This window comes from Stegodyphus dumicola, chromosome 4 (assembly GCF_044657685.1).
Source record: "Stegodyphus dumicola isolate Sdum_Otavi_A_Nest chromosome 4, ASM4465768v1".
Lineage (NCBI taxonomy): Eukaryota > Metazoa > Arthropoda > Arachnida > Araneae > Eresidae > Stegodyphus > Stegodyphus dumicola.
The window spans coordinates 222,228,319-222,256,146 of NC_140771.1; the positions used below are offsets into that span (position 1 = coordinate 222,228,319).

General features: G+C 33.6%; 1 protein-coding gene across 4 annotated transcripts in view; it reads right to left on the reverse strand.

Annotated features, from left to right (window-relative positions):
* The window catches only part of LOC118188535 (leukocyte tyrosine kinase receptor-like), a 374,636-nt gene that overhangs the window by 202,699 nt on the left and 144,109 nt on the right, over positions 1–27,828 (reverse strand). For all 4 annotated transcript variants that reach the window (XR_015040889.1, XR_015040890.1, XR_015040888.1 and 1 more), the window contains exons 7-13: positions 22,309–22,481; positions 17,478–17,569; positions 15,418–15,453; positions 13,246–13,290; positions 10,970–11,129; positions 7,015–7,159; positions 1,577–1,702 (exon numbers count right to left, since the gene is read on the reverse strand). Coding sequence is in view for 1 of the 4 variants with exons in the window: in XM_035358990.2 (XP_035214881.1) it covers positions 1,577–1,702; positions 7,015–7,159; positions 10,970–11,129; positions 13,246–13,290; positions 15,418–15,453; positions 17,478–17,569; positions 22,309–22,481 (777 nt within the window). In the remaining 3 variants the exon portion in view is untranslated. The remainder of the gene's footprint in view (positions 1–1,576; positions 1,703–7,014; positions 7,160–10,969; positions 11,130–13,245; positions 13,291–15,417; positions 15,454–17,477; positions 17,570–22,308; positions 22,482–27,828) is intronic.

Consider the following 27,828-nt stretch of genomic DNA (forward strand, 5'->3'; position numbering starts at 1 on the left):
GGCTATCTGCCTAAGGAGAGGGATGCCTTCGTGGAGGACTTTCTAAGGGAAACTGGCTCGTATACACGTTACACATGGGGAAAATTACGAAAACGCCCATGCAGCCAGCCCGTTCGCGGGATTCGAACCTCGGACCGAACTACCAGTGTTCAGCGACTTTACCGCTCGGCCGCTGGTGGGCCCCCTCTTCTTAGCTTTTGATATTCAGTATTTTGATCATAAAATGTAGTGGACTGAGACCAAAGCGAAGAAATACTTCTTCTTTCACCAAATTTCATGGAACAATAAACCTCATAGAGAGATTTTTCGCCTGACAGTCACAATATCTACGCACATCCATCGGATCTCTGTAACACGTGACATTGCCCCATTATTCTAGTTTCCATTTGTAACAGACAATAATCGAACAACACCGTGGCGTGTAGTGATTATGATTTATACGTAGCTCGCCAAGATAATCCAAGTGCAAACCTCTCCACGGATAATAAGGGAACTAGCTTTATTCCCAATGATAATCGGCAATATAGTTTCTGACCAGGATTGCCAGAACGACTTCATCGAATATAGAAGGTATCGATTATGCAAATCTGTCAATGCTTTCAGATGTGCTGCTTGTGGTTGCATTTTTTTAACTCCCTTAGAGTTAACTCATCAGAATATAACTCATTAAAATACATGATAACTTAAAATTTGTAGCGATCCCCAGAGCCAATCAAACGCTCACGTTACGAATATCAGAAACTAACGTCACGTTCGAATACCAGAAACTAACGTCCGAGACCTGTTTTACGGTAGCAGTAAGGTATTCGACTGCCACAGAACAAACCCAAGTTCGAATCCAAAGTCATCTATTATCTTCAGGGTCATAGGAAGCTCATGCACTACAGCCCTTCTCTTCGGCGTTGCAGATCTCATCGATACAATAATGCATGGCGATATGAGCAAGCAACTTAAGACACCTTATGATCGCTACAAATTTAACAGAAGTCTCACAGATGGGTAGAATGACCGAATCAGTGGACGCCGATAATCATCATCCCATCATTCAACAGCAGCAGATGATACACATGTCACCTGTTGCTGTTGAAGCTCAAGGTTCTTTTGATTGCATCATCACGCGTATCAACGACGTACCGTCGCAGCAAGCGCGTATCGTACTTAGCCCTGCGTATGTCCGGTCATTAATAGCATTACACTGTATTATTAAGAGGCCCTTTATGAAATTATCAATAATTTAACCTTTCTTATACATATACTGTTCTTAGGATATGTAAATATTTAACTAATTTAACACTAATGTGAGCTAATTTTTACCTCTAACTGCTAAATTAATGCAAATATAAAAAACACGAATATACGCAAACAAAGTGGCAATACTTGTAAAAATACATTATGCTAAATGAGTACAATTCATTTACATTTTGCTTTCATTTCATGGGCTAATTTTTATTTGTTTGATTTTGTATAAATATAAAAAATAATTCTTCAAAATAAAAAATACCAATTAAATATATACTCGCTATAACCGTCACTTCAAATTCTTATTTGAAAAACAATAATACTTTCTCTTCCTTACTTTGAATATATAAGTGGCGCCGCCACCACCTCCTCCTCCATTTATTTTCATTTGCCGAATTTTCTTCATTTTCGTATTTAAAGTAATGTCCCTCTTTATTATTCTGGGTTCACAGACTGGCGTCCCCTGAAGTAATTAAAAAGAAAACATCCAAAATATATTTTTGTTACACATCAAATATGCATATATGAACTATAACATAGTCTATGTAACTATTTCATTCTTTCAAAGAAAACTATATTAAAATAGAAACTTTACGTTTTGAAATATTCCATTTTGAAATATTTATAAAGAATATATAAAAGTTAATTTTTCAAAACATACAAAATTAAAAAAAGATATATTTAAAACACGCAGCTCTAGGAATCAAAAGACACAAAACAATTTTTGGTAACAAGTGAAGAAATAAATTGTTGAGAAGCGTAGTAAAATATCCCAGTGGATGCACATGTAGCTAGCTGTAAATACCATTGCAATATGCTAGAGTAATAGAATAATAGAAAAATCTAGCTTTAAAGTAATCCTGGCTTATACCTAATAATATTTGAGTTAGGACATAAAATACCAGTATAGAATAACTATTAGTTCTTATCTATCATATACTAACTCATGATATAAATCTGTATCAGAGAAATAATTATTTCTGGTGTAGTTAATCATCCTACATGTATGCAATCAGAAAACAAATAGGTAATTACAAAGAACTATTCAATCCCTTTTATGTAAACCATATGAGATCTCGTCCGTTCTTTAATAATATAAAACACTTGACAATAAATGTCGAACATTAAAGAGTGTGACATTAAACTTTTAATGGCATTATAGATTTGCTGACGTAGTTAAAGTGATCGTTGACAAAAAACGTTTTTTCAATAAAACTCTAGAACAGAATGTGTAATGTAACTGTTAATATCAGAAATAGGGTCTTAATGAAGCAGTTTAGAAATTATCGGGATGATTCATAACAATTGGTTTATTTTCTCGCAAACATAAAACAGCAGTTATAAACAAAGAAACATAAACAATATATTCCACCTCAACAGCAATGTACTCCCCCAACGTATTTTTAGTACACAAATGCCTCAACAGAAAATGCTCTCATCATAGTATTTTAAGAAATTGTCAACTTTTTGAGCCACAACATACTGGTAAATAAAATATTCTCCTTTCAATACGAAGGTTAAAGACAAGGGGGCCAAATCTTATAGCTCCACCACGAGCGCTTAAGACCGCTAACGCTGTAGTTCAACCTGATTTTTGTTCTAACCCAGGTGAACGGGCTGGTTGCATGGATGGTTTTCTGCATTGTAACGTGAATACGAGCTATCAAGTCCATTAAAAGTCTTTCACGAAGACATTTTTCCTCGTGACTTTGCCATATGAAAATAACCTAACCTAACCAAATATAATGAATATACAACAGGTAACGCAGGATTTGGCCCTCCAAGGGGCTTTAATGTTTTATATATTGTAATAGGTGCATGTAGTTGTACTCCACATTACAATTGTACGAAACCCAAATAAGTGGCGAGCGATGATTGTTTGTTGTTGATACTCGTTCAGTTGACGGTAATGTACACCACTTGTGATAGTTTGACAACACAGCTAAAATTAATAATATACGACAGAAATCGAAACTTATTGTAGGTGCAAGTTAAGTCTGAGTTTCACCTATTCTTCTTTATTATTCAGCCATTGCATTGTTCACTTTCTGTTGTTGTCAAATATTCATTTTTTGTCATCTCTATGAACTTGATGCAGAATGGCAACTTTGCTCCCCTTTTCTGGAGAGCAATGAATGTTTCTAGAATTTGCCTTTCTGCTGTTTTATGAATCGGTCTACAAGAAGGATATTTAATATTGTTTATTCTTGCTGCTGGAGGTTAATGTCTGAAAAATGTCATTGATGAAACGACAAGTTTGGCTCTAAACTCTTATACTGTGGTTATTGATTATCTTTTTTATTATTAACTGTAAGTGTCACACGCAGTGCCGGCAAAACGTCTCCTGGCATAAAATCGATGTCAGCAAAGATTAAAGTTTGAAACAGTCTGTAGGCAGTTCTGACACACGCCGTGCCGAAAACTCACGTTTATTGATACTAACAACATATGACATAGAAATCTGAATTTATGGCAAATTCACAACATTTTGCTCCATCATAACGCAGATTATTCTGATTTCACCGAAATAGTACGCAGCTTGGACTTATTTAGTTTGCAGGGTTATTTGAAATTTGCTACACAATACATTCATCTAGAGTAAACTCTCGCAATTTCGTCTCGCCGCAGTCGCCCACAAGATAAAATAACCTAATACAAAAGCAGTTTTCAGTGTCAGATTTATTAGAAACAGAATTTAAATTGATCATTTTGTATATTAATTTATTAACAATTATTAGCGTCTGTTTGTTGTCGCATGCTTCTCTAACTATCTTATATTTCTATAACGGATTACTAATGATGTAAGTCTAGTCTAATCTTTCAGTCACTTTTTAATAGTGGAAACGTGAACCAGTAGTTTGCAGCAAGGATTGAATTTAAATCACTGGCAGTATATTTTCTTTATGAATGAGATGAATTAAGTACAGAAATGAAGAAGAATGTGGCAAATAGCGTAAATAAGTAAACAGCTGGGCAAGGTATGAAATTGTTGCGGAATCATCGACCATTCGACATCGACTCAACTGCTTTAATTATTGGGTTTTCTATAGAAACGTTTTTAAATGTATTATATGCTCTGTAACTCTCTATGCAGCTAAAGTGAAGAATCGGAAATGAAACTGCTCTAGGATATGTGTGAAACAGGACAGGTATGAGCACGGTGGCCATCAGACCTTCGTTGTTAGACGCCTATCACATACGCTAATTGTAGCCGGAACACAACGTCGAAAGAAACATTTCTCAAAACCCAAACCTACCTAGCTGGGTTACGATCTTCACTTGGTAAACAGACTTGATATCCAAACAGGAATCAGTTATCGCTCAGATTGGCGAAAGAGACTTTTGCTTTTAAATTCCGTGTATATACAAAATATATTTTGTAATTATTTTAATACTGCTGGCTTAGTGCCTTGGCAAAATGACATGTGTTTATTACATTAGCTGGTTACTTTTAAACTGTATATTTTATTTACTCCGATTCTTGTAATGATCTGTTGTATATATTTTTGTAAATACTTTGACATCGTACATTCAGTAATTTGTCATTATTCGGATTTTATTACTGTAAACAATATTTTTGCATCTATACATTTATTTAATAATTTTTATGTACACAATATAATGTTTTTTACTGATATATGTTTCGTGATGGATCAAAAATAATTATTTTATCCCCAAAATGTTAAATATTTCATAAAGGCTACTCAGTTTTTTTATTAAAATTCCAAAGTAAATTACAAATGCAAATGTTGTATGTAAATAGGTGAATTTTAATGACTACCTTAATGCACAAAATGCACTTCAATTATTTTTCAGCTGTGTATTCCATGTCCAGGATAATGTGCAAAAAACTGATGACTACAGTTACTGCCAATTATATGATCGTTATATGAATTAGAAGTAATTTCAAATAAACTTTTTGATAATGTTAATTTTTGTATTCATACATATATGTTCTTGCGTTTTGTACGAGTTCGTGGATTCGGAGTTGACTGATGACAACACTTGATGAAGAATCCAATCACAATTTATTAGCCAGTGTTACCCAGGACAGCTCCAAAAACACGTTTACAGTCGTCGAAAAACTACGACAGCCATGTTGAAACAATCAGCAATACAGCCTTGAGGCTAACAGGCTATAGCGGTGAAAACAGCTTCACGGCAAAGCACTAGAGTACAGCTCCCGACTCGGTTCGGTCATTCTCGGAACTCGAGGTCTCTTGAGCCTCTCCCCGCTACAACTCTCGATAATAGCCTCAACGACTCCGATAGCCTCAACGACGCGCACTCTAGATGCACCAACTCAATACAAGACTAACGATCCTCTCGATAGACTGCTACTCTTCGTACGTGCAGGGTTTATATAGCTTTTAACCAGCCGTCGAGAACATTCTGGGCCAAAGTGGTATGAATTCGTTCTAGAAGGTTCTCCATCAGTCTATGGCATATCGCCAATGTTGTCTCCAAATGGGCCAATCTCGTAACTCTGGCTCTCCTTGCCATTTTATGGCAACTCTAAGCCCGCTTTGCGGGAAGCTATCTTACCGCGTGGTGGATATTTCGGAACAATATACATATGCACAGATCTAATAAGTCATATATTTACATACATGTAGAGAAAGTGAGATGCAATGGTTTAGAAGTTGATGTATGTTTATTAGTATTAATGTAAAGAATAAGAGTTACATTAATGAATGTATATACAAATCGTTTTCATCATTCATAACAATAAATCCATAACTTTTCAATGTTTCAATGTGTAGCATTTACAATAAAAACATAGTTCTTAATGTATTTATAATCTAAAAAGTATTTAATTAATAACATGAAAATAATAGCATACAAATTTAATGTTTATTCTCATTATTAAATAAGCTATGTTTTCCATTTTTACGCACCTCTCATGTTATTTACAGTATGTCGCTGATTATGCAATTTCAATTTAAAAGTAGTAAAAGTAATTAGCAGAAAAGTAAAGTCGTGGATATATACAAACAGATTTTTTAAAAACTATTCACCTTTAATTTTACAACAAAAGAAAAATAACTATTATATAACAATAGCATTTCCTTTCACACGATCAGCACGAAATACAACAAACTTGGCGACCTTTTGGCGACGAATAATTTGTAAACAAATCATCAAAAGCACGTTATAAGATATGTCTAGTCTGAAATTTCCACGATTATAAATTTAATGAATATATAAACATTTTAAAAATGACTTAGACAGTTATACTACAACAAAACAGCAATATAATATATACAGTGTTTTCCGTATTTCTTTAATTAAATCGGCTTCTATTTCCACCGTTCAGGATCTCACAGTTGCAGCCATTCCCATATTAAAAATTACCCGTGATTCATCAAAAGCGGAACTTTCGTCTGATTGGCTGATCTCTACGTGGAACACAGCTGCAAACGGAACATTTTCAGAAAAGTTTCAAATTGTTCCTCGTAGCCGGAACATCCCTTCCTCGGCTAGATGGACCATTTCTCGGAAACTTCCCGTTTAAGCCAGTGCTACTAGAATCTCATTTTTCGGAAATGTCCAGCCTAGCCGCGCACGTCGCTAGATACGATAGGGCTTTAAGAATTACCCTAAACATAAACAGGAGTAATGGGAGGGGGGGAGAAAACACTTTACTTTCCTTCTCGTGCTGCTCTCTTGCGTACATACATAAGTTACCTATTATTCCGCACAGGCTTTAGTAGAAACTATCAGAACCGAAACACTTTATTTTTTAACTGAGAAAGAAGCTGATAGTGGACTTACCGCGCAGGCATCTATGCCCTTTTGCCCTATGAGAAGATAGATGGTATCACCTTCCTGCCAGTCGTAAGTCGCACGAAGGGAAGTGCCAAAGCTCCGCTGCCGGTTGGAGAAACCCATTCCGCCGCCAGCTCCTTTCACGAACATCCTGCAAAACAACTCTTGTTGAAAGAGAAGTGTAATAAATAACGTTACGTTTTTTAAGGATGGAGAATATACATTAACGGTGCAGTTACCCCTTTGCAGTCCGAGCTTTCTTGTAGCTGATCTATCAACAACTAGACGGCAAAGATCAGTGGTTCTCAACCTTTTAACTAACGCGTACGATTTAACAAAAACTGAAAACCTTTAGTACCACCTCTACAAAGTACTGCTACCATCACCATTCTTGAACGAAGCTAAATTTACGAGTGTTAGAGAAAACATTCAATCAGGATATTAGGGTTTTAATTTTTTAATTTAGTAGTTTAAAATACTTTGCTTCTTTGCGTACCACCTATTTTTCTCTTACGTACCACCGGTTCAGAACCCCTGGCGTAGATTAAAAGTTACGGAAATATGGAACAAAATTTGTCAAAGCATGTAAAAAGCTGCAGGTCTCCAGCTATGCCTTTCTTTTAGTTCAACAGAAACTGCATTCAAAGTCCGTTTCTTTTAGACTAAAGTCTTAGATTTCTTATCTATCTTTATAACCTTGCTATTCAAGCTAAACTATACATAAAGATATAGTCACAGAGCGGCTCACGAGCCGCGCTTAGCTCTCTCGTGAGGAAGTGGTGGCGACTCTTATGCAAATAGAATATATGCGAATTAAAACTACTCAATGTCGAAAAGAACGTAATTAATATATTTAATTTCTTTCTACTGCGTTCTTAGTTAACTTAATCAGATCAATGTTCAAACGTAATTATTTCATTTCATTTCTCTTTAGTTACTATTTTTTAATTTAACAGTATTATTCAAAAACTTTAAAAAACATCATACTGATTATATCAAAAAAATTGTAAAGACTTTAAAAGTTAAATTTTCTTATGAATGCTTGTGGATACTTCACAGCCGAATACTGGATACTGCAGAATTTCTGAATCATTATTAATGGTAGACACTGAATTGGGGTTTGGTCTCTGAGCAGAAGATGAAATGCATGTAATATATCAGAAACATTTAATATCATACAAAATTTTATAAGAGTTGAGTATCATTAAGAAATGGATTCGACATCTGAACTGATGAGAAATTTATGGCAAATGGAAGCTTTGGAAGTTTCTGATAAAACTGATGATTGTCACAGATTAGAAGATTAGAAAATTCCGAAGATCAATAACATTTAAGGACAACATCTATACAGTTTACTAGTCATGGAAACGAGCATGCAGGGAAATTATGGGATCATTCTGAGGTAGCAGAAAATCAATTTGAATCGCTGTGGCTCAGATTTAAGGAGATTGCAAAGTTTCGTGAACACTGCAAAGCTGTGATTGATCAAACATTTGCAAGAGAGTATTGGAGTTGAATCGGAGTATTTAAAAACTGAAAAGACTACATTTTACGGTATCAATAAAGCAATTAGAGGAAACAAAGACACCACAAAACTTCGTGTTCTCTTCGACTCATCACCACACACCGAAAGCGAACAGTCATTGAATGATTGTTTATAATCAGACATTTCTTCCTATTTGGAACCTGTTTCACTACTTTTAAAATTGTGTAAATATGGACTTGCAGCTTTTGAAAAATCTAGATGTCGCTCTCGAACTTTCTTGAATTACAACACGTGGCTCTTATTGACATGAAGTTTGCCACCCCTGCTATGGAATTTTCTCCTGAAAGTATAAACAAATTTACTTTACATAAATTCCTCTTCACTCTCTTTAGAATGGGGACCTTAGTCTGAGTGGACTCACATGTTCTCTTCGGAAGTAATACGACCTGTTAATGCTATTAAAAACTCGGTATATAAACTATATGATGTTTCTGACTTTTTTATGTCATTTCAAGAGAAACCTTTAAAGAAAGAGGCATTTCTCAAAACGTTACGTTGGGATACTTTTGCCCTATGTAGTCATTAATCAGTAAAAAACATTAATGTTTCCTAAGAAGAGACATTCGGTCAATATTTTCGTTAATTTAAAAGCACCTTTAATGAGTAAAAATGCCCACTTGCTTCATAAATTCCTACTTTGGAGGAGGCGGATGTATAGTAGCACAGGAAAATTCATTTATTTTTTCCAATATCATACTTTTTAGTTTCATTAGCAAATTTTACAAATTTATTTAAAGCTTCACCAGCCTTCTGATTTCTGCCTCTTTCTCGTTGAAAGCAAGAAATTGAAAATATTTTGAAGCTTCTAGCAATCATAAACAGGCATTAGGACTTTAGCAATCTCAAAAAACACCAAGAAGAAATTTAAACAAAATTATTTTTTTTTTAATTTCAGAAAAGTTGTAAGAAAAACATGCTTATTTCAGATAAAATAAAATAAAAAGCATTTGTTTAGATAAAAATAAAGTTGGAAATTGATTTAATTTTGTTGTCAATTTTAGGACTCGGTAGTAAAAATTAATATTGCCTCGTAATTGCAATCGACATCAAATTATTGAAAGCAAACTAAAATTTGACAGGAAATATAATAATTGAAAAGTCGCGGTAAGAGAAAAGTTACCAGTGGTTAGTTTGTATTGTTAATCCATGGTTAGAGTTACCCGTGGTTGGTACTCTTCATTGCAAGAAACTGCTATCGAGGTGCTAAATGTACTAATATGGAAAATTAATACACCAAGAAAAGTTTAGGAATGCACAAGTTATACGATCCTAATTCTAAACCGTACAAAACAATATAAAGCCAATCAAGAAATTCTGAAATCAAGAAACTGTATTTATTAATTTAGGATGCTCAACAGTGTTGTTATTAAAAACTAGTTACGTCTTTAACTGGATACAATTACTGATTCACTGAATGAATTTCAAATAAAAGTGAGTCGAGTCATTCTATATAATAAGTGTGTAGTCTTTAATATAAGGGGCATTCAAATGAAAAGGTACAAAACAACACTAAGGATATCTTGAAGTCTTTATTCACAAGTAATCATCAGAGGTCTGAACACAACTACACCACTGTTTCATTGAGCTGAAGGATTCCCTCTTCCCAGAATTCATGTAGCCGTGACAGGAGCCAGTCCTCTACTGTGCCCCTCAGTTCGTCGTCCGAGTTGAAGACTCAGATGCTAAACACACTTTGTAACAGGCGCCTGGGCAGAAGCCTCATCATGTGTATAACTCGTAAGAAAGCACATATCTTTTCTGCCATAACGTGAGCTGCGAGTTGAAGCGCTTTCTTTGAAATGTCATTTCTCACCAATCGTTTACCTTGTCGATGAATTCGGCCATGATTACCGTGTTTGCATGGCCTGGTCTCGAGTCATTAATCAAACATTCCAGACCTTCACGAAAACTGACACTCCACTTTCTCACTAACATGTCGGATACTCGGTCTTCCCCCGTATACGACTATCATCCAGAGGTGAATATCGGCCAATTTAAACCCTTCCTCAGTTAGAAATCTGATAACACGTTGCTGCTCCTCAGTAGTCGAATTTTGCAATGTGAATGCCATGATGTTCTCGCACACACTGCTGCATCAATTGGGCAAAACACACAACTGCCTACTTCTTTCCTGCGTTATGTGTGGGCCCTCACGCATGCGCCCAACCACGCCGGGCAACACATTCGCGTCCTTAGGTATCTCACTACGTTATGCTAAAGCGGCATATTCAAATTTCAACCTGTTTATGTGTTACGACATTTTGCATGTTTTCATTTGAACAACTCTTATATGTTGGTATAAAAGTGTTGAAGTTTCTCAGAGTGATAATTTTATTTCATATAAATTCACTTCTTAACGAAAAATAACACATATCTAAATAGGTAAATACAATTATATAATGAAATCTTTCTTACGTATACAGGCCACTTTCGGGTACAGTCCACTTCTGGATCCCTTCCATTGTGGGTTCAGTACTTACAGTCACTTTGGTGGTAGTATTTTGATACGCTGAGGAACATAATGTTTCACTTGGTCCTAGTCTACCACGAGCACCACACGTCGTGAAAAGAAATTCTGTGGATGAGAAATATTTTTATAGGATAGATATAATTTGGCTCAAAATACGGATTACATAATAATGCAGAACTATTTATACATGAATATGAAAAGTTCTAAACTATTTCCTGTTTTTTCTAATTTGCAACCGACATGCAATGATTCATAACTTTAGTTTCTCTTCTCTGCCTTAATGTGTAGATAGCCTGGTCCCACATAATATTGATTCGAGGAACTACAACGAAAATAACCTTTTATGATTCTTTTGCAACGGAGTAAACACTCAAAATATTTGCCGTCGCATGTTAGAAATCTATCTATATTAATAAAACGCGATGAAGTGATGGTTTTTAGACTGGATCATTCTAAATTTCCTTCACAGTTTATGTTTTTACCTTTAAAAGGAGAATAGACTAATTCTGATAGTATATATAGATATTTATCTATCTGAAAACTCTCCCTCTGAAATGTAAGAAAGCAGTACTAATAATACACTCATTATACCTTTTCTGCTAATAAAAGGCATATTGTAATTCACCTGCGTACATAAACTAATTAATTTAAAACTCCGCATTAAGACCATAGCTAAAAATTCATTGCTGAGTCTCTCTGCCTTACCCCACAGCATCGTGTCTGAACATCCTTTTCCAGCGTCTGCAAAGAGGTTTTTAAATTCGGGAATTATTAGAGAAATTATGGATATTTTCCTTGCCCCTGAAATGGACTGAAAAGTAAACAAAGCATCAATATTTAATTTTTATTTTCTTATTGGCTTTTCACAAGTTTTATTCTAGTTTACAAGACTTATTCTAGCACAATATTTAATTTTAAACTGTTATCCCGTCGACGTCAATTATTTTAAACCCTACAATTGCAATTATAACATTAGAAGGTATTTTCGCCAGCATCCCTTCAATCATGTTGTAATTGGAAGTACATTCGACGCATATTTGAGAGGTCCAGGGTTCGAGTCCCGGTGAGGGCACTGCACATTTTTTACGTTTCCAGCTTTAAAATAACCTAATGACTCTACAGTGTCTGTTATTCTTGTAATGCAGTTTTAACTAGTGCAAAATAATAATTATCTTTTCTGTTTGTCTAGCTGATCGCAAAGTGTTCTTTTGCAATGTATACCAATTTCATTCCATGTAAAAAGATTGGTTTTAGAATGTTTATTTCTGCGTATAATGAGCACGTTTAGTAACTTGAGTACAAATACATTTAATTTTATGTTATGTATTATTATTTATATGTTACTAGGCTGGCATTATTTATATGTTAACTTAACTGGCATCGGAAATACCCGATGCCAGTTAAGTTAGATTGACAGTAATGTTTCAAACAACAGACAGAACGATAACTTCTGCAATCCTTTCCTAATTATTGTCTATTCCGCTGTCTCAGCAACTCTCAATTTGCTCCGCTCTCTTAAGCACGCTGTTAACGTGCTTAAGAGAGCGGAGCAGACTGAGAGTTAGAGCAAACTTAGAGTCTTAAGCACGCTGTTATCGTGCTTAAGGTGCAACTGAAACAACCAATTTTCGGTCTTGTGGCATAATAGATTTCACAGCAGAACTAATGCTTTGTGGCGACTACTACAAATTCACTTTTAAAAACAAAGAAAATGCATATGATTGAGTGAAAAATCAAATTTTACACTTTGCTGAAAGATAACAGTATTGTACTGCTTTGAAGTATTTTAATTTGGGCAGTGCAACACTTTTCTCTTAAATAGCCGAGTTTTTTTTATTAGATTCGAGACATATTACCGAGTGGCAACACAATTTTATTTTTAGTCCCTAGTATTTCGATAAAATTTGAAACATCTTACGCTTTTGCAGAGTGGCAATGCAAAGCTTTCAAATCGCTGAGTTTTTAAGCAGAAGCTCATTAAATTCGAGTATAATATATGTATATTTTTTGGAGGGAAGTGGAAGTCGTCCTTTCACAGAACCCAGAAAAGAATTGTAGAAAGTTTGGTGGCGACAGCTATAGTAGTGACTGAGGGTATCGTGAACAAACAAACAGGCATTCTTCTTTATATATATAGACAAGTCTATATTTAGCAGATATCTAACATTTTTATAAAAGCATACTATTTTCAGACGTACTTACTTAGGAACTAAATACTCACTTTTAACGTAAGTGACCTGCCGCTGCTGAACGGTTGGTTTGGGAACTGTAAAATAAAAAAAAGTTACGATAAAATAATAAATGATTATTGAAATGGACAATAATTGAAAATAATCATATTTGGAAATAAAGGTGACATGGCACAAATACAACTCAAGCACAGTTACATTGAAGAGCCAAAACATGATGACCACGTATTCAGTAACGCGTTGCGCGATATTTGGCCTGCAAAACTGCTGCAACTCGCCTTGGCATGGATGTCACAAGTTCTTGCTAGATGGCTGGAGGCAGATTCTACCAAATGTCTAATTGTAATAATTTTCTGATTCGCCGATGAAACTATTTCCTGATTCGCCAGCCGACGATCCTTGCATGGTGCCTTGATTTCACCAGCCTGCCTTGAGATTTTTCACCGCTTCCCCAGACTACTAGATGGAACCACCATACCTATGCCGCCTACCTTCAGCCCGTGCTTGATGTTTTCTACTTTTGCTAAGAAAAGTATGGCTTGGCGTTTTACTGGTAATTTTTCGTCGTGAAACTCAACTAATGAAATTGCATTTTCGTCATGCCCTTCCCGGGGTTTAAACTGAGGTGCTGGAAAGGGCTGTCTAGCATAGCTGTATACCCACATAAATAACAGTAGAATCGATTGTCTGGAAAACGACATACCCTGGCATGGCCATTGACTTGATGCAAAAAAAAAAAAAAAAAAAAACCGTTATTCATCTCACCAGGATTATCTGAATAGTTATTTTGCCTTTTTCACTATTGCATGATTCAATCTTAATGCTCCTGGGCTGTTTAATAACAATAGTGTTGGTTTAACGGACGCAGATGAAAGGATATCTGCTGCGGAGTCCCATATTGAATGGAGTTCGATGAAATGTGCGCTCCTGTACTTGCAGTGTATTCAGCTGTCAGTTAAATCATCTGCAGACAGCTCCTTATCTGCTTTCACTAAGTGGGACAATCGTCGAAGCTCACATTCGTTGATCAAGAGCGGGACCGGATTTAGATTTGATGAGATCCTAAGCTGTTTGAGATATGGGGCTTTTTATGAGGGATATGAGTGAATTTTTTTATATGGGATATGCTACAATTTTCCGAAGGGCCCAAGAAAGAGGGGGCTCTAAGCTTCAGCTTATACGTAAATACGGCATTGATCAGGCTTTAAAATTTAACGTTTCGACATCAACTACCAGTTTTGTAGTCCTTCTTCCATTTTTCTTACGTATTAATAAAAGTATTTCTGAAACTCTCAGTCACCTGGGTCATTTCGGAAGTGAGGGCTTTTAATCTTCAGGACATTACATTCCAATCTTTATCAACGTCGTTTAAATCAGAAAACTTCCCTGTTATAAACAAAAGTAGTCAACAAAAAAAAAAAAAAAAAAAAAAAAAAAAAAAAAAAAAAAACGATGCCTCAAATGTCTTCTCAAGCCATTAATAAACATTCCACTTTATCCAATACTTTATACATCATTTCAGTGAACACATTCTAGCATTATGAAGATGGTCATAACTGTTTTTTTTTAATTTATTAGAATAAACATAATATTTTTGGAATAATACCTTCAACATCGCAGTAAGAAAATAATCAGGTTCGAAAATTTGTAGCCTGCAAAGGATTTGTATTCTTCTATTTTCATATTTTTGGAGACAGCTTATACAGTTAAACACATAAAAACGCTGGTATGTATTCATTTTTTAACGCTCGCATTTATTACATTTATTTTTATTACAGGAGCTGCGTATTTGATTAAAGAAACTTTTGCTCAGTTGATGTTTTTGTTTTGAGCACAGGTCATCGAAATAAGGATCATAAATTATACTTAAGTGCTTAAGAAATTTTAAATATTACTGCTTATAAGTGAGTAAGCGTGTAAGACATCACTATTTCAACTTTACTCAAAAATGAAAATAAGAAACAGATACGCATAACTAAAAGAAATATTTCTAAACATTCTTCAACTCACATCGCATATTTAGAATTATACTCCTAAATGGTTTTTAATAAATATACAATTTAAAAAATACTTCACGTATGTATGTAAAATATATAATACCTTCTTTAGGTACATATCGATAGCTAGTTTCAAAAAATAATAGAAATATAAACATATCAGCGTATTGTCCAATAGAATATCGACGGGTATAAATTAATACTCACGTTCTTCAGGAAGAATACTCTCGTTCTCTGGGACGCCTGCAAAAAAAATTGCATTTTAGTTCACTTCTGCAAAACAGGAAAAATCATTTTGGGAAAAAGATGCAGAACTAAAATAACAACAAAGGATTTCATAAACTGTGTAATAACGCAATATACAGAGCGTGTCCCAAACGTTTCGAAACAGAACTTTCATTTTAATTAAGAAAGTTTTATACAAAATTCATTTTTTCCGTTATAAGGTACTTTCTCCCTCCTTTCTGCATTCCTTTGCGGTGTAACGGTAGCACATTTGTCACGTATGCAAAAGGTCCAGGTTCGAGTTTACAACTGAACGCAAATTGAGCATCTCAGGGGAAAGGTGAACATTTGTTTGCATTGGCAATCATCTGTTTTATATAAAAACTACATCTTAACGTAATTTCTTTTAAGAATGGGCCTCCTAGAAAATACAGCACTGAAGAGGAGAGAAAAGAAGCTGAAGCTGCACAAAAACGACTTTCTTGACGAAAAGAAACCACTAAGCAGAGAAAGAAAGGCTTGCTTCAGTCGCAGAGCAAATGCGTCTTTCTCGGCAAAATGAGACTGATGAGTTTTGCACAAATCATTTTAATTAGAATTTATAATATCTAGAACAGCGGTCATTTCGTATGACCGCCGGGCTTTCTAGTTTCAGTATTATCAGATAGGTATACTTTAATTACACAAAAAAATTCAAGCGTGTATCTACAGCAGATTTTGAGAAAGAGTACATCGAAAATGGCCAATTTAACATTTTCGGTATAGTGGCTGCTGATACCCCTTAAAAAAATTTAAACGAGAGCCAATTTTCTTAAAATAAAAATACTTTATACAAAAAAATTATGAAAGCTTTCAGATTTTACATTACGGCCAAAGGGCGCTTTTTTTAACGTTTTGTATGTTACATTTATTCATTAAATATCATGTTCCTCGCACTTAAACCATAACATTCAACAGTAATATCGTAAAATAATTTTAAAATAAGCATATCTTTAGAATTTTCCGTACACAGTCTCTCGCGCTGGAGATAAAAATGTTTTTTCCCGTACAGTGTTGCCATTGCTCACTTTGAAATCATTGAGTTTGTTAATCAATAATTTGTTAAAGTTTTACAAAATATGAAATAGATAATAAAACAAATTCCAGATTCCAAATACTTAGTTATTCCAAAACTCAGAGATAGTGAGTAATTTAATTTATTAATATATAGCCTCGCAGACACCAGAGACGATATATCCAGTACATAGCAATCACCCAGTTCACTTTAATAACAGTAATAATAAAAATTTAATTAGTTTAACTAATTCCTCGACATCCTCAAATAACCAGATACTTTTACATTGCGTTGTGTTTTACAAATAAGCCCAAGTAATTCAATATCCAAGTTAAGAAATAAAACTTATGGTTCAAACGTAGAGTGACCCTAGAAGAATACCATAGCCGACTTCCGTCAGTCAGCAGCTAGTAGTCATTCCGATAGTTAATCAAGATTCTTTTGAAAGGCAACATACAGATTTATTTGTTATATGTATTTTACTTTACATATTTCAGTTTTGTACTTTACTTTTTACTATTAATCATTTTCATATGAATATTTTTAGGTTGTGGAACGAATCATCAGAGTTGCCATTATTTCTTATGGGAAAATTCGCTGTGATATACGAGTGTTTCGGATTTCGAGCACCTTTTAACGTTTGATACGTTCTTTAACGAATTATGCTTATAAATCAAGGTATTTACTGTACATTTATTTTCTCACATTTTGTCTTAGTTTATGCATAGATTATTTTTCATATCTTCACGTTAAGATAGAGGGAAAATAAAGATAATTGTATTGATAATAAGATTCGAGCTTGTTGGGCAACAAAATTTACATTTTCATAATGCGGGAAAAATGCGTTAAGGAAGATAATTCTCGGTCTTCCCGAGTGTTCATTGTGCAAGACGATTCTCACGCAAGACACTATTGTATTTTATCCTTAAGCAAATATATACCAAATTCATCATCGATATTAAATTGCCATATATAAACAAGTACTTACCGATTCCAAAACACCTTGGGCTCAGAGTTATATCATCTAGCGCTATATCACTATGTCCAACACCTCGGCTAGCAACAAACTGCAACTGAAACCTGAAAAGAATAAAGAAGTATTATAAATGAAGCTGGTTTTGTGCCAAAAGATAAAAACTCAGATTAATTAGGAACAGAACAAAGAAATTAATGCATGGATTAAAAAAATCTAAAGAGTATTTATTAATAGCTAGGCAAGATTTTCTGACAATGATTGTATTAGTTTTCAAAGATATCTGTTTAGTTTATTACTTTACTGAAATTTTCGTGCTATGAAGGCATCGAAATTTTTGTTTCCCTAAGCAACAGGTGGGTATCTTCTGTCTTTGATGCTGAAGTTTGAATTTTTCCTGAATATCCACCAAGCATTCAATTCCTCGCAATTCATGTTAGTTAAAGGCAATTTTAGTGTTTGATCCATCCTTATTTCTTCATTTATTAAACGGTTGGTATGCTTAAATCCGGCCTCATACAAAAGATGATTTTCGGTCAAAATTCCGATTTTTTTTTTATTATATTACCTTAAAGAATACATCTTTAGCTATCAAATGCAACTTTTTGCTTGTTGATAGGTTAATTAGAACTGAAGATATAAACACTTTTCTGTAACGGAAACCGGAGGTTCAACTATTATGGACCGGAATGGGGCGTTTAAGGAGACGTACCTATATTTTATTCATCATCAAGGAACCTCGAAGTTTCAAAAATGTAATTTGAAGTTAAGTGATTTTTCGATTAACGTAAACCTTGTGTAAGTGAAACAATGATGTAAAAGAACCTCTAATCACTAGGACCAGAAAGTAGTCATCAACAATTTTTAAGCAATTTTTCTTCATTAATTTAAATACTTATTTTATAAAGAAAACAAGAGATTTCAATTCACTGCGTGCAGGAACAACGAGATATCATATAAATCGCTCTTTATGGATGATTTCAAGTATCTACTTTCACTGCCGTAAATGCACAAAAGGAATGCAAACACTAGTCTATTTTATCGCCTATTAATATAAAATAAACTCTATTATAAAGAGTTAAAATTTGCCGTCATATTAACATACCGTATGGGCCGCATTGTGATCACATTTATCCATAACTATATTTTAATAACATTAACCGAATGATATTATTAAGCGAAAAGAAAATAGTTCTTCAAAACATCAATGGAATCAGCTAGTTTAATACACATAAAACTAGAAACATATAAACACCTAATTTTCACAGCCTTTTGACTTCAAGTATTCATTAATAGTCGGCTATCTGGAATTGTTACGAAAATTTTAATTTGTGAAGTATTCAGACTCATAAAGCTTCCGGAAATCATTTGACTGGCATCTTCTTCCTCAAAAAGTTTATCTCATTACCTTACAAGGTGTTTCTCCCGCCTTCTTGGCATGCCTTCGTGGTGTGGTGGTCTGCACGCTGTGCGCGTATTCCAGAGGTCCGCGGTTCGATTCCCGGCGAAGGCCTCACTCACTTTTCATCTTGCCTGCTTCCAAAAATACCTAATGTCTCTACAACCTGCTTGGATTTGTTTCACAAGCAACAGGTGGGTATCTTCTGTCTTTGATGCTGAAGTTTGAATTTTTCCTGAATATCCACCAAGCATTCAATTCATCGCAATTCATGTTAGTTAAAGGCAATTTTAGTGTTTGATCCATCCTTATTTCTTCATTTATTAAACGGTTGGTATGCTTAAATCCGGCCTCGTACAAAAGATGATTTTCGGTCAAAATTCCGATTTTTTTATTATATTACCTTAAAGAATACATCTTTAGCTATCAAATCCAACTTTTTGCTTGTTGATAGGTTAATTAGAACTGAAGATATAAACACTTTTCTGTAACGGAAACCGGAAGTTCAACTATTCTGGACCGGAATTGGGCGTTTAAGGAGACGTACCTATTCAGAAACCTTATTTTTCATCAAGATTTCGTAAATTATAAACCTTCGTATAAATTTTAGATATTTTGTAATACATTTTAAAAATCTGGCAATAATTTTTCCCTTTAATTTAGCATTTAGTTTGGCAACAAGCTAATGTTTACATTTTTATGTTTACAAAGTTGATAGTATTCTTGCTTGAAGATTTTGTAAATTTTTGTATATACATAAATATACATGGCAAAACTCAAAATGCCAGCGAATGTTTTAACGGCATGTTGTGGCACATTGTTCCGAAAGAAAAATTCGTAAACTTATGAACATTAATGTTTGGAGCAAATGTAAGTGTTGTATTGTTTTAATGAAGAATTTACTGGTTTGCTTGAAGTATTTTCAAGGTTAGATATGTGTCCTGGATTTTACACTGAGCAGGGATTTCGAAAACTTGACAAAATGCGTAATCACGACTATCGGAAGCATTCCACAAGTTTTGCGAAAACACAAAGAAAAAAATTACGTGCTGTTTGAAAGAAAAAGCACGATGTGTGTGACAAAAAAGCAAGATATAACTTACAAATCAGGGGAATTTTAATTGTCATTAAAAGTTTCTTTCACTGCGACATTTTGTGTTATAAAAACTTTAAGTTATTTAATTTTGAAAATTATTTAATTTACACATTAATATGCTTATCCTCAAATTAATATGTTTATATTTTAAATAAAAACTATTTTTAAAAAATGGTACCCGAACGAGGTCGGATACCTTAACATTATTCTTTACCGTCTTTTCTAAAACGCGATTTTTCAGTCTTAAATTTTGACTTAATTCAATGTTAAGATGTTTGGCAAATTAATCTCTATTTCAGGACATATCTGTATCCATTTGACAATTTCTCTATTAATTTAATTCTCATTTGTTGACATTAATTTAATTCAAAAAATTCATTTTATAATATTTCGATAACAATAACCGATTTTTGATCACAATATGCGATGTATTTTCACTGTTTCCGTATTCAAATGGAGACTTTAGCATTTTGATAATAATATCCGCACGATAACATTAAAGCGATCACATTAAGAAGCGCATATTGCTGTCTTCATATGATGCCACTCCTAGTTACAGAAATAGAAACAAACTTAAACGATAAAGCTGTAATACATAAAAATAATTTAACAGTTCCTAAAGACAGTTAAACTTTTAATTAAAAATAGCATCCTGAAGACAGTGTAAAGCGTTTTAATTCAAAACTTTGGAAATGTTTCTTAATATTATTGGAAATGTTACTTAATATTATTAATTACTAAATATTCATTCCTGTTGAAGATAAACAAAAAGCTTTAATTTAAAATGCAATTAATGCAGTTTTAGTGGCATAGAACATCAAATTTATATCCTCTCGTGGCGACTTTGCCACACTATTTCAGTACATCATCTAACTACCAGAAGTTTCAAGCAGCTGGTGAACACCGCGCTTTCTCAGAAATTCTGAGAGCTGAGTCTCGAATCGTCGGCTAATTCTGGATATACAGGGTGTTTATAAAATCCCGGACCCATTTTGATGTTTAATAACTCATAAAATAATAAAGATAGATTAAAATTAATAACATAAATGGTTAGATAGACTCAAAAAGTTTCATGACCCTTGTCAATGAACTTCCCCGTGTGCCCCCTTCGTCGCACGGAGAATATCAAGTCGATATTCAATTTCACGCCAGGTACCGGCAAGCATGTCGGCATCCACAGAGGCTATTGCGGTTGTAATTCTGGCTTTTAGGTCATCAATGTTCGACACTCTCTTCCTGTAAAAGTTGTCCTTTACAAATCCCCAAAGAAAAAAGTCCAGCGGCGTTATATCAGGTGATCTGGGTGGCCAAGGAATTGGACCTCCTCGCTCAATCCATCTTCCTGTAAAATGGTCATTCAAAGAACTACGAACGATGGTACCTCAATGAGGTGGTGCACCATCTTGTTGAAAAACAACATGAGGCTGAAGCTCTTCTAGTTGTGGAACTACGAAGTTTTCTAGCATGTCTAAGTATACGACTGATGAGACCGTCTTTTCCGTAAAAAAAGAAAGGCCCAATGACTCGGTCGTGCATTAGTCCACACCACACATTAACCTTTGGGGAATCCCTTTGTGCCTCACGGTATTCATGGGGGTTTTCAGATCCCCATATGCGCATATTATGGCGATTAACAATGCCAGGAATATGCCAAAAACAAAAGAGAGAAAAATGCAATTAATAAGCGGACGATATTTAGAAAAGTACATATATTTAGACTGGAAAATGAAATTATCTGAAATTAACCACACGCGCAGACGATATTTACTAAAGTAAAGATATTCAAACCTGAAAAGGAAAATATATAAGTTATTTCATCAATAAATGCCATAAGTTTGTTTATATCTTCATTATTTTATGAGTTATTAAATATCAAAATGGGTCCGGGACTTTATAAACACCCTGTATATATCTACTGATAATCCTGAATGCTTCTAGCTACACATTCCATGTTGTATAAGCGCTGCTTTGTCCATGTCTCCCGTTGTCTGCCAGAAACCAATCTCAGTCAAGTTTGCTGAATGTTCATTGAGATTTAAGTTCTTATTCAAATAATTTTTGTCAAGTTATGTTGCGAAATTAAACTTCCAAGTTTAAATTATGTACTTCAGTTATTGAATTTCATTCATATCTTTTAATAAAGAGAAGTATATTTTTTAAACATAACTTTGCATTTGCTTTTTATTAAATGCATATTTAATTGTTTTATTTGAATATTATTTTTTTGATTCGATGGATTTAAAGGATTCAAGGATTTTTAGAGGATTGGAATTTCAGAATATTTAGGACTTATCTCATCGCTAATTAAAATAGGCACTAATGCTACGTGTTAATAAGAAACTGGAACTTACGGATTGGATATGTTGGGCAACATGACAGATGCTTTCCACCAGAAATCACCTTTGTTGCCATAGCTTCTCCAAAGTGGTGCTACTCTTGTTTTTCCAGGAGTTGCTTCGGATTCCACAACATCTAGTACTAAATCACCCATATTCAACCCAAATTTGTGGAAAAAGAAACGAACCTAGAAAAAGCCAAAAATAGGACAATTCATTAAAACACAAAGTGTATCTTCCTAGATAAGGAAAATTAAAATTTTGGGGTAAGTCAAATGACAGTTACTGAGCATCAGACACACACTAGAGTACAGTAAAGTCCCATTTAAAAGAGGTCAGACAAACTGAATTGTAATGAACGGGGGAAAATATGTAACCTTTAGTCAATGAGTCTGAAAAATCGTCTTTTAACTTTTTTTATTGTTTCATTTAGATGCAAATATACATTTTATAAAGAGAAAAAATATTTGATACCGAAATACTATTGAAAAGATAGCTTTCACATAATGTATTCATTAAACTAGAGGCTGTTAGCTGTTCGTAAGCACTGCGAGATAAAAAACTGGAAGGAGGATTTTTGATTATTTTTAATAATATAAATAGCTAAAATTATTATAACGATTTCTTTTCCTTAAAATATTAGAAATATTTATTTGTATAATAAACTACATAGTTATCACTGAAATTCAATTTTAATTTCCCTTAATTTTCTTGATTTTCTGTAACCAAACAATTTTTTTTCTAACAAAACATACTGAACTGATTATCAAATTAAACGTAAGTAACAGAATAACTTTTTGCATATATTACAACCTATAACAAAATAACTAAGACCATTCTAAAAATGTCATTTATTCGAATCATTATAGTGCTGAAAACGGAAAAAAATATATGTATAAGAAATGTGCATTTTAACAAGTGAAATAAGTGAACAACAGTATTTGAAACGAAATTTGAAATTCTGAGTAACACTGCGCACTTGTAATGCTTCAAATAAAACTAAAAAGTTAAAAATCACACTTTCAAATTAATATAAATATTTTTATGATGTACGAAACACATAATGCAATGTCTTTTAAATTACGCTGTTTATTCTTCGAGGGCAATTGCAGTTACAAAGACAGGGACATCAGAACAGTTATATTTCTAACTAAAAAAGTTAATAACATTTTACAACAGGTAAAAAGAAAGAGATTCACAAAACTGCAGAGCTAAGTAAAATACTGTTGCGTGCGTACGGGTTCGTTATGAAATGAATGCACAAGTCCGATGAAAAAAATGAACAAAAATTTATTATTATCACAAAAATGCTTAAATTTTCTCAAATTATCATGCAGAATTACAATATCTCACAGTAGTTATCTTTTAACTACTCAAATATCCAATAGAACGTAATTCAAAACAGCTAAAGAACGCTAATCCGCGAATTCGCTATAATCAACAACGGCAGTTTTCTAAACAACAACAAACTAAGCAACTACAACAACTACTCCAAACTGAGATGTTTTCCTCCTTTTATAAGATTTTAAAATCACGCGCTAAAATTTTCCAGTACTTTCTCGAAATCAAAAAGAGATATTTATTTATTTAATGCACGCGCTCTTGTATTTTCAATTTTCCGGCTTAGCTTTCTTTTAATATTCGTCACGCGCTGCACTGCGCGAGAAATAAAACCATTTAATTTATAATTGAACTAACATTAGCTTTTTAAATACCAAATTCGTAACAATACATTGTTGAAGAAAAGCAAAGATGACATTCTCTTTGTGATAAGATTCCTTTTAAGATGTGCGTTTTTTTATAGATCAGGATTTAAGATTAAATTTTTAATTATTTGAGAGAACTGAACATCTCAAATAATTAAAGAGAGTTGTATGTTTTTCTGAATTCCCTGTCTTCTCTATAGTTTAATTGATTTTCCTCAACAATTTTCCATTTTTTTTTTATTTTCCGTAATTTTTCGGTTGCATTGGTACCTTGCATTATACATTTCTCATTAATTACTAAAATGAACAGTTAATTAAAATGGCTCCATGCTCACTTAATATGTACACATAAAACCGGTTCAGAAACAACAATCAGTGAATAATTACTGTAATATTCTACAATATAATAAAAGCGATGAGGTTTAAAATTAATATTTATGATTGGAAATTTTAGAATGAATAAAATATTGCAAGCACATTGAGATAATAGTTCAAATATTTTGAGAACAATTTTTTTCACACAATCGCAAAAATGGAACATTTTTAAAAGTCCTGTTTGTTTGTTCCTGTGTTGCAAAGCATATGCGAGCTATCTTCCTAAGGAAGGGATGACTTGGTGAAGGAAGTTTAAGGGCAACTGACTCATTTTTACGTAACAACCATGCAGTTTGTACGTGAATTTTAGGCTAAAAATTTGTTTAATTTATTTTTTAATTGATCGTAATCATAAATCAAAATATTCTTACCTCAGTATGGCAGATGGTATATGCAACTGCAAATTTGAATACATTAATATAAGAATATTACTTTATTTTTGCTATAATCGGGAAAATCGTATTTAGAAAACCAGATAAACAATGATTCAAAGTTGCATGACGGGATTCTATACGATATGCTATAATTATGCAACTTTATACAGGATGTCTTTAAATCATTGCACGTTTAAGTGTCTTTGAAAACGTTTGCGTAGATCCTAGGTCCCAATCTGAAAAATGAGCTAATAATGGAAGCTTTCAAAGCCAGCTTTCGATATCATTTCAGAAAAAGTTTTTAATTTTTATACTTGCCTTCCGCAAGGAAATTTCTAATTAGTAAATATTTCTTATGCTTCTAGACAAATTTTCTTAAATTAGATGGGAGAAATTTAAGAATAGAAAAATTAGCCTCGAACGAATTTTTAGCTTCTGCCTGTTTATGTAATGAAACAAAGTCCTTGGAAAAAAATCTTAATGAAAGGATAATCTTCGATTTTAGAGGAAGTGAAAAAAATGAATTACGAGGTATGCTCATAAAATAACAGAAAATTTTCTCATAAATAAGAAAAAGATGACTTATTTACAAACAAATACATCTCCTTCAAAATAATCGCCAGAGGAATCTATATCATTTTTTAACGTTTCTTCACGTCATCGAAACATTATTTATAGGTGTTGTAAATAATCCTTCGCAAAACACGCGTAACATTTGATTTAATATCCGGGACATTTTCAAATTGCTATCTGTTCACGGCCTTCCTAAACTTCAGAAAAAGTGGAAAAAAATCAGCTGCAGGTAAGTCGGGAGAATATGGTGGATGATTTATCACTCCATGTGAATGCTTAACAAGATATTTTTGTACAGACAATGCTGCATAGGGCCTAGCATTATCGTGCAAAAGGAACACCTTAAGCTTTGATTTCAACACCAGTGCCTTTTTTTAATAGGAGAATACTTTTCACTTTAGACGGTACTTTTCACTGCGTACTTCGTGTTTTTGTTCCTGGGTCGTGCTACAGACACCAGGTCTCATCTTCCGCTACGACACACATTAAGAAATATTGTCCTATCTCGTAGTAGTCAGCAAATCTTCACAACAACCTTTCCGTTCTTCTTTCAGCTGTTTTATAAAAATCCAAGTCACAAATAGAGCGAACTTTCCTCATTTTTCAAATTTTCAATTAAAATGAACTTACAGCTTTCTTTGCTCATTTTAAACATATCTGAAAGTTGCTGTATTATTACATGTCTGTCAGCTCTAACCAAAGAAAGCATTTTCCCCACATATTCCTCATTCTTTGAAGTTAAAGGGCGCCCTATCTTTGCTTCATCTACAACGCTTTCGCTCCCAGATTTGAAGCGGTTGTACTACTCATTCACTTGTGTTCTTGATATCGATACATCACCATATGCAGCTTCAACCCTTTCTAATGTTAACCTAATTTGTAACAAAATTTAACGTTGTAACATTGTTTCATCTCGAAACAATTTTTGTTTATATAATGTCTTCTCAATGAATGAAAATGACACCAGCGTTTTGATATACACACGACAAAATAACCAGTTTAAACTGGCTTTAACAAGAGATAAGATGTCGCTTTTACTGAACATACCTATATTCGTTCACTTTTTTATTTTATCGTCTGGTCTTTTAATGTGTCCGGTTATTTTGTGTGTGTAAATACATTAACATCTTTTAACAATGGTGTTCAAATCTAATCTAAATTCACACTTGTCTAATGTAAGAAGTGGATTTATAAGTTTGAATTTAGCATTTACATACACAGATCTCTAATATTAGTTATATGTGGTCAACAAAGTTAACTAACTATATTTATAAATACTACATTTACTTGTATATTTTATCCCCCTAGGTTTTTAGCACGAGGGTCTGAAGTTTTCTAAGCATTTACATCATTTTTTCCTTTCTCAAGTCATTCAAAAAATGAAGTACCTTAAATTTTTTAACGATTCGTTCATGTAATTAATTGTTTTCGTATTACTAATTAATTTGCTCCTGAAATTTGAGTGCGTGAACTCAGACTGATGAAACAATAATAATTAAGAGCTTCAAGAAAACGGTGTTTTTCTTGATGGTTTTGAAGATCACTGCACCCGGAAAGACACACTGAACGGTAATGAAGACGATGGCAACGGGTCACGATGGCAACGACTTGAAAGCTGCGTAAACAACACAGACAGCGGCACTTCCAGCAGCATTAAATGATTTGAAGCTTACAGATTAGCGGTGGACAGTAAAAACGGCTGGCGAGATTCAAGAAGAGGAAAGTAGAAATGAAGATATCTTAAAAGATAGTATGATATTAATATTACTAAGTATTCTTATTGAAATGTAAATTTCTTTTAAGCAAATAATATTATGATAGCTACCGGAAATTTATCCATGAATAATTTTCATTTGTAAATGTGTCCTTCGGAAATTAAATTATTCGCATAATTTTCTCCTCTCGATTTTCGTACGATAAAATTAATAAGGGGTGAATGAGCGAGTAAATGTAGCATGCTACGAAGCTAGTTTAAAAATTTATCAAGAGGAGCCAGTCATCTAAGATCAATTTTTAAGAGGTATTCAGCCACATAACACTTTTTGAACCGTTCTGTTCCTTTATCAAAGGAAGAACAGTTTCAGATCGGAAACAAATAATTTAAAAATAATACTAAAAAGGGGGGGGGTGAAAAGAGAAAGAAATAAAAATGATAATGTGTATTTAAAGATCCTATTTCTGCAAATTAGATTTTCTCTTTTTCGAATTTTCAGTAGCTGTCACAAGAAATTTTTTGCTACCACGTTACACAATAAGCACGTAATACTTCATTGATAGTCACATTACTTATCATAGTACTGAATTTAAGAAGACTCTTAGTACAGAGCCTGTAATAAAATTGTGTAATATGTTAATTGTACCTCTCAGTTATATGAATAAGCTAGCAGGTTATAAGACATGTTTGTAACGTCATATAATCATTTAAAATAACCTTTAAGTAATTGTTTATTTTATTTTGAACAAATGAAGAATTTGAAGCCTAATCAATACGACTGTAAAAAAGGCTC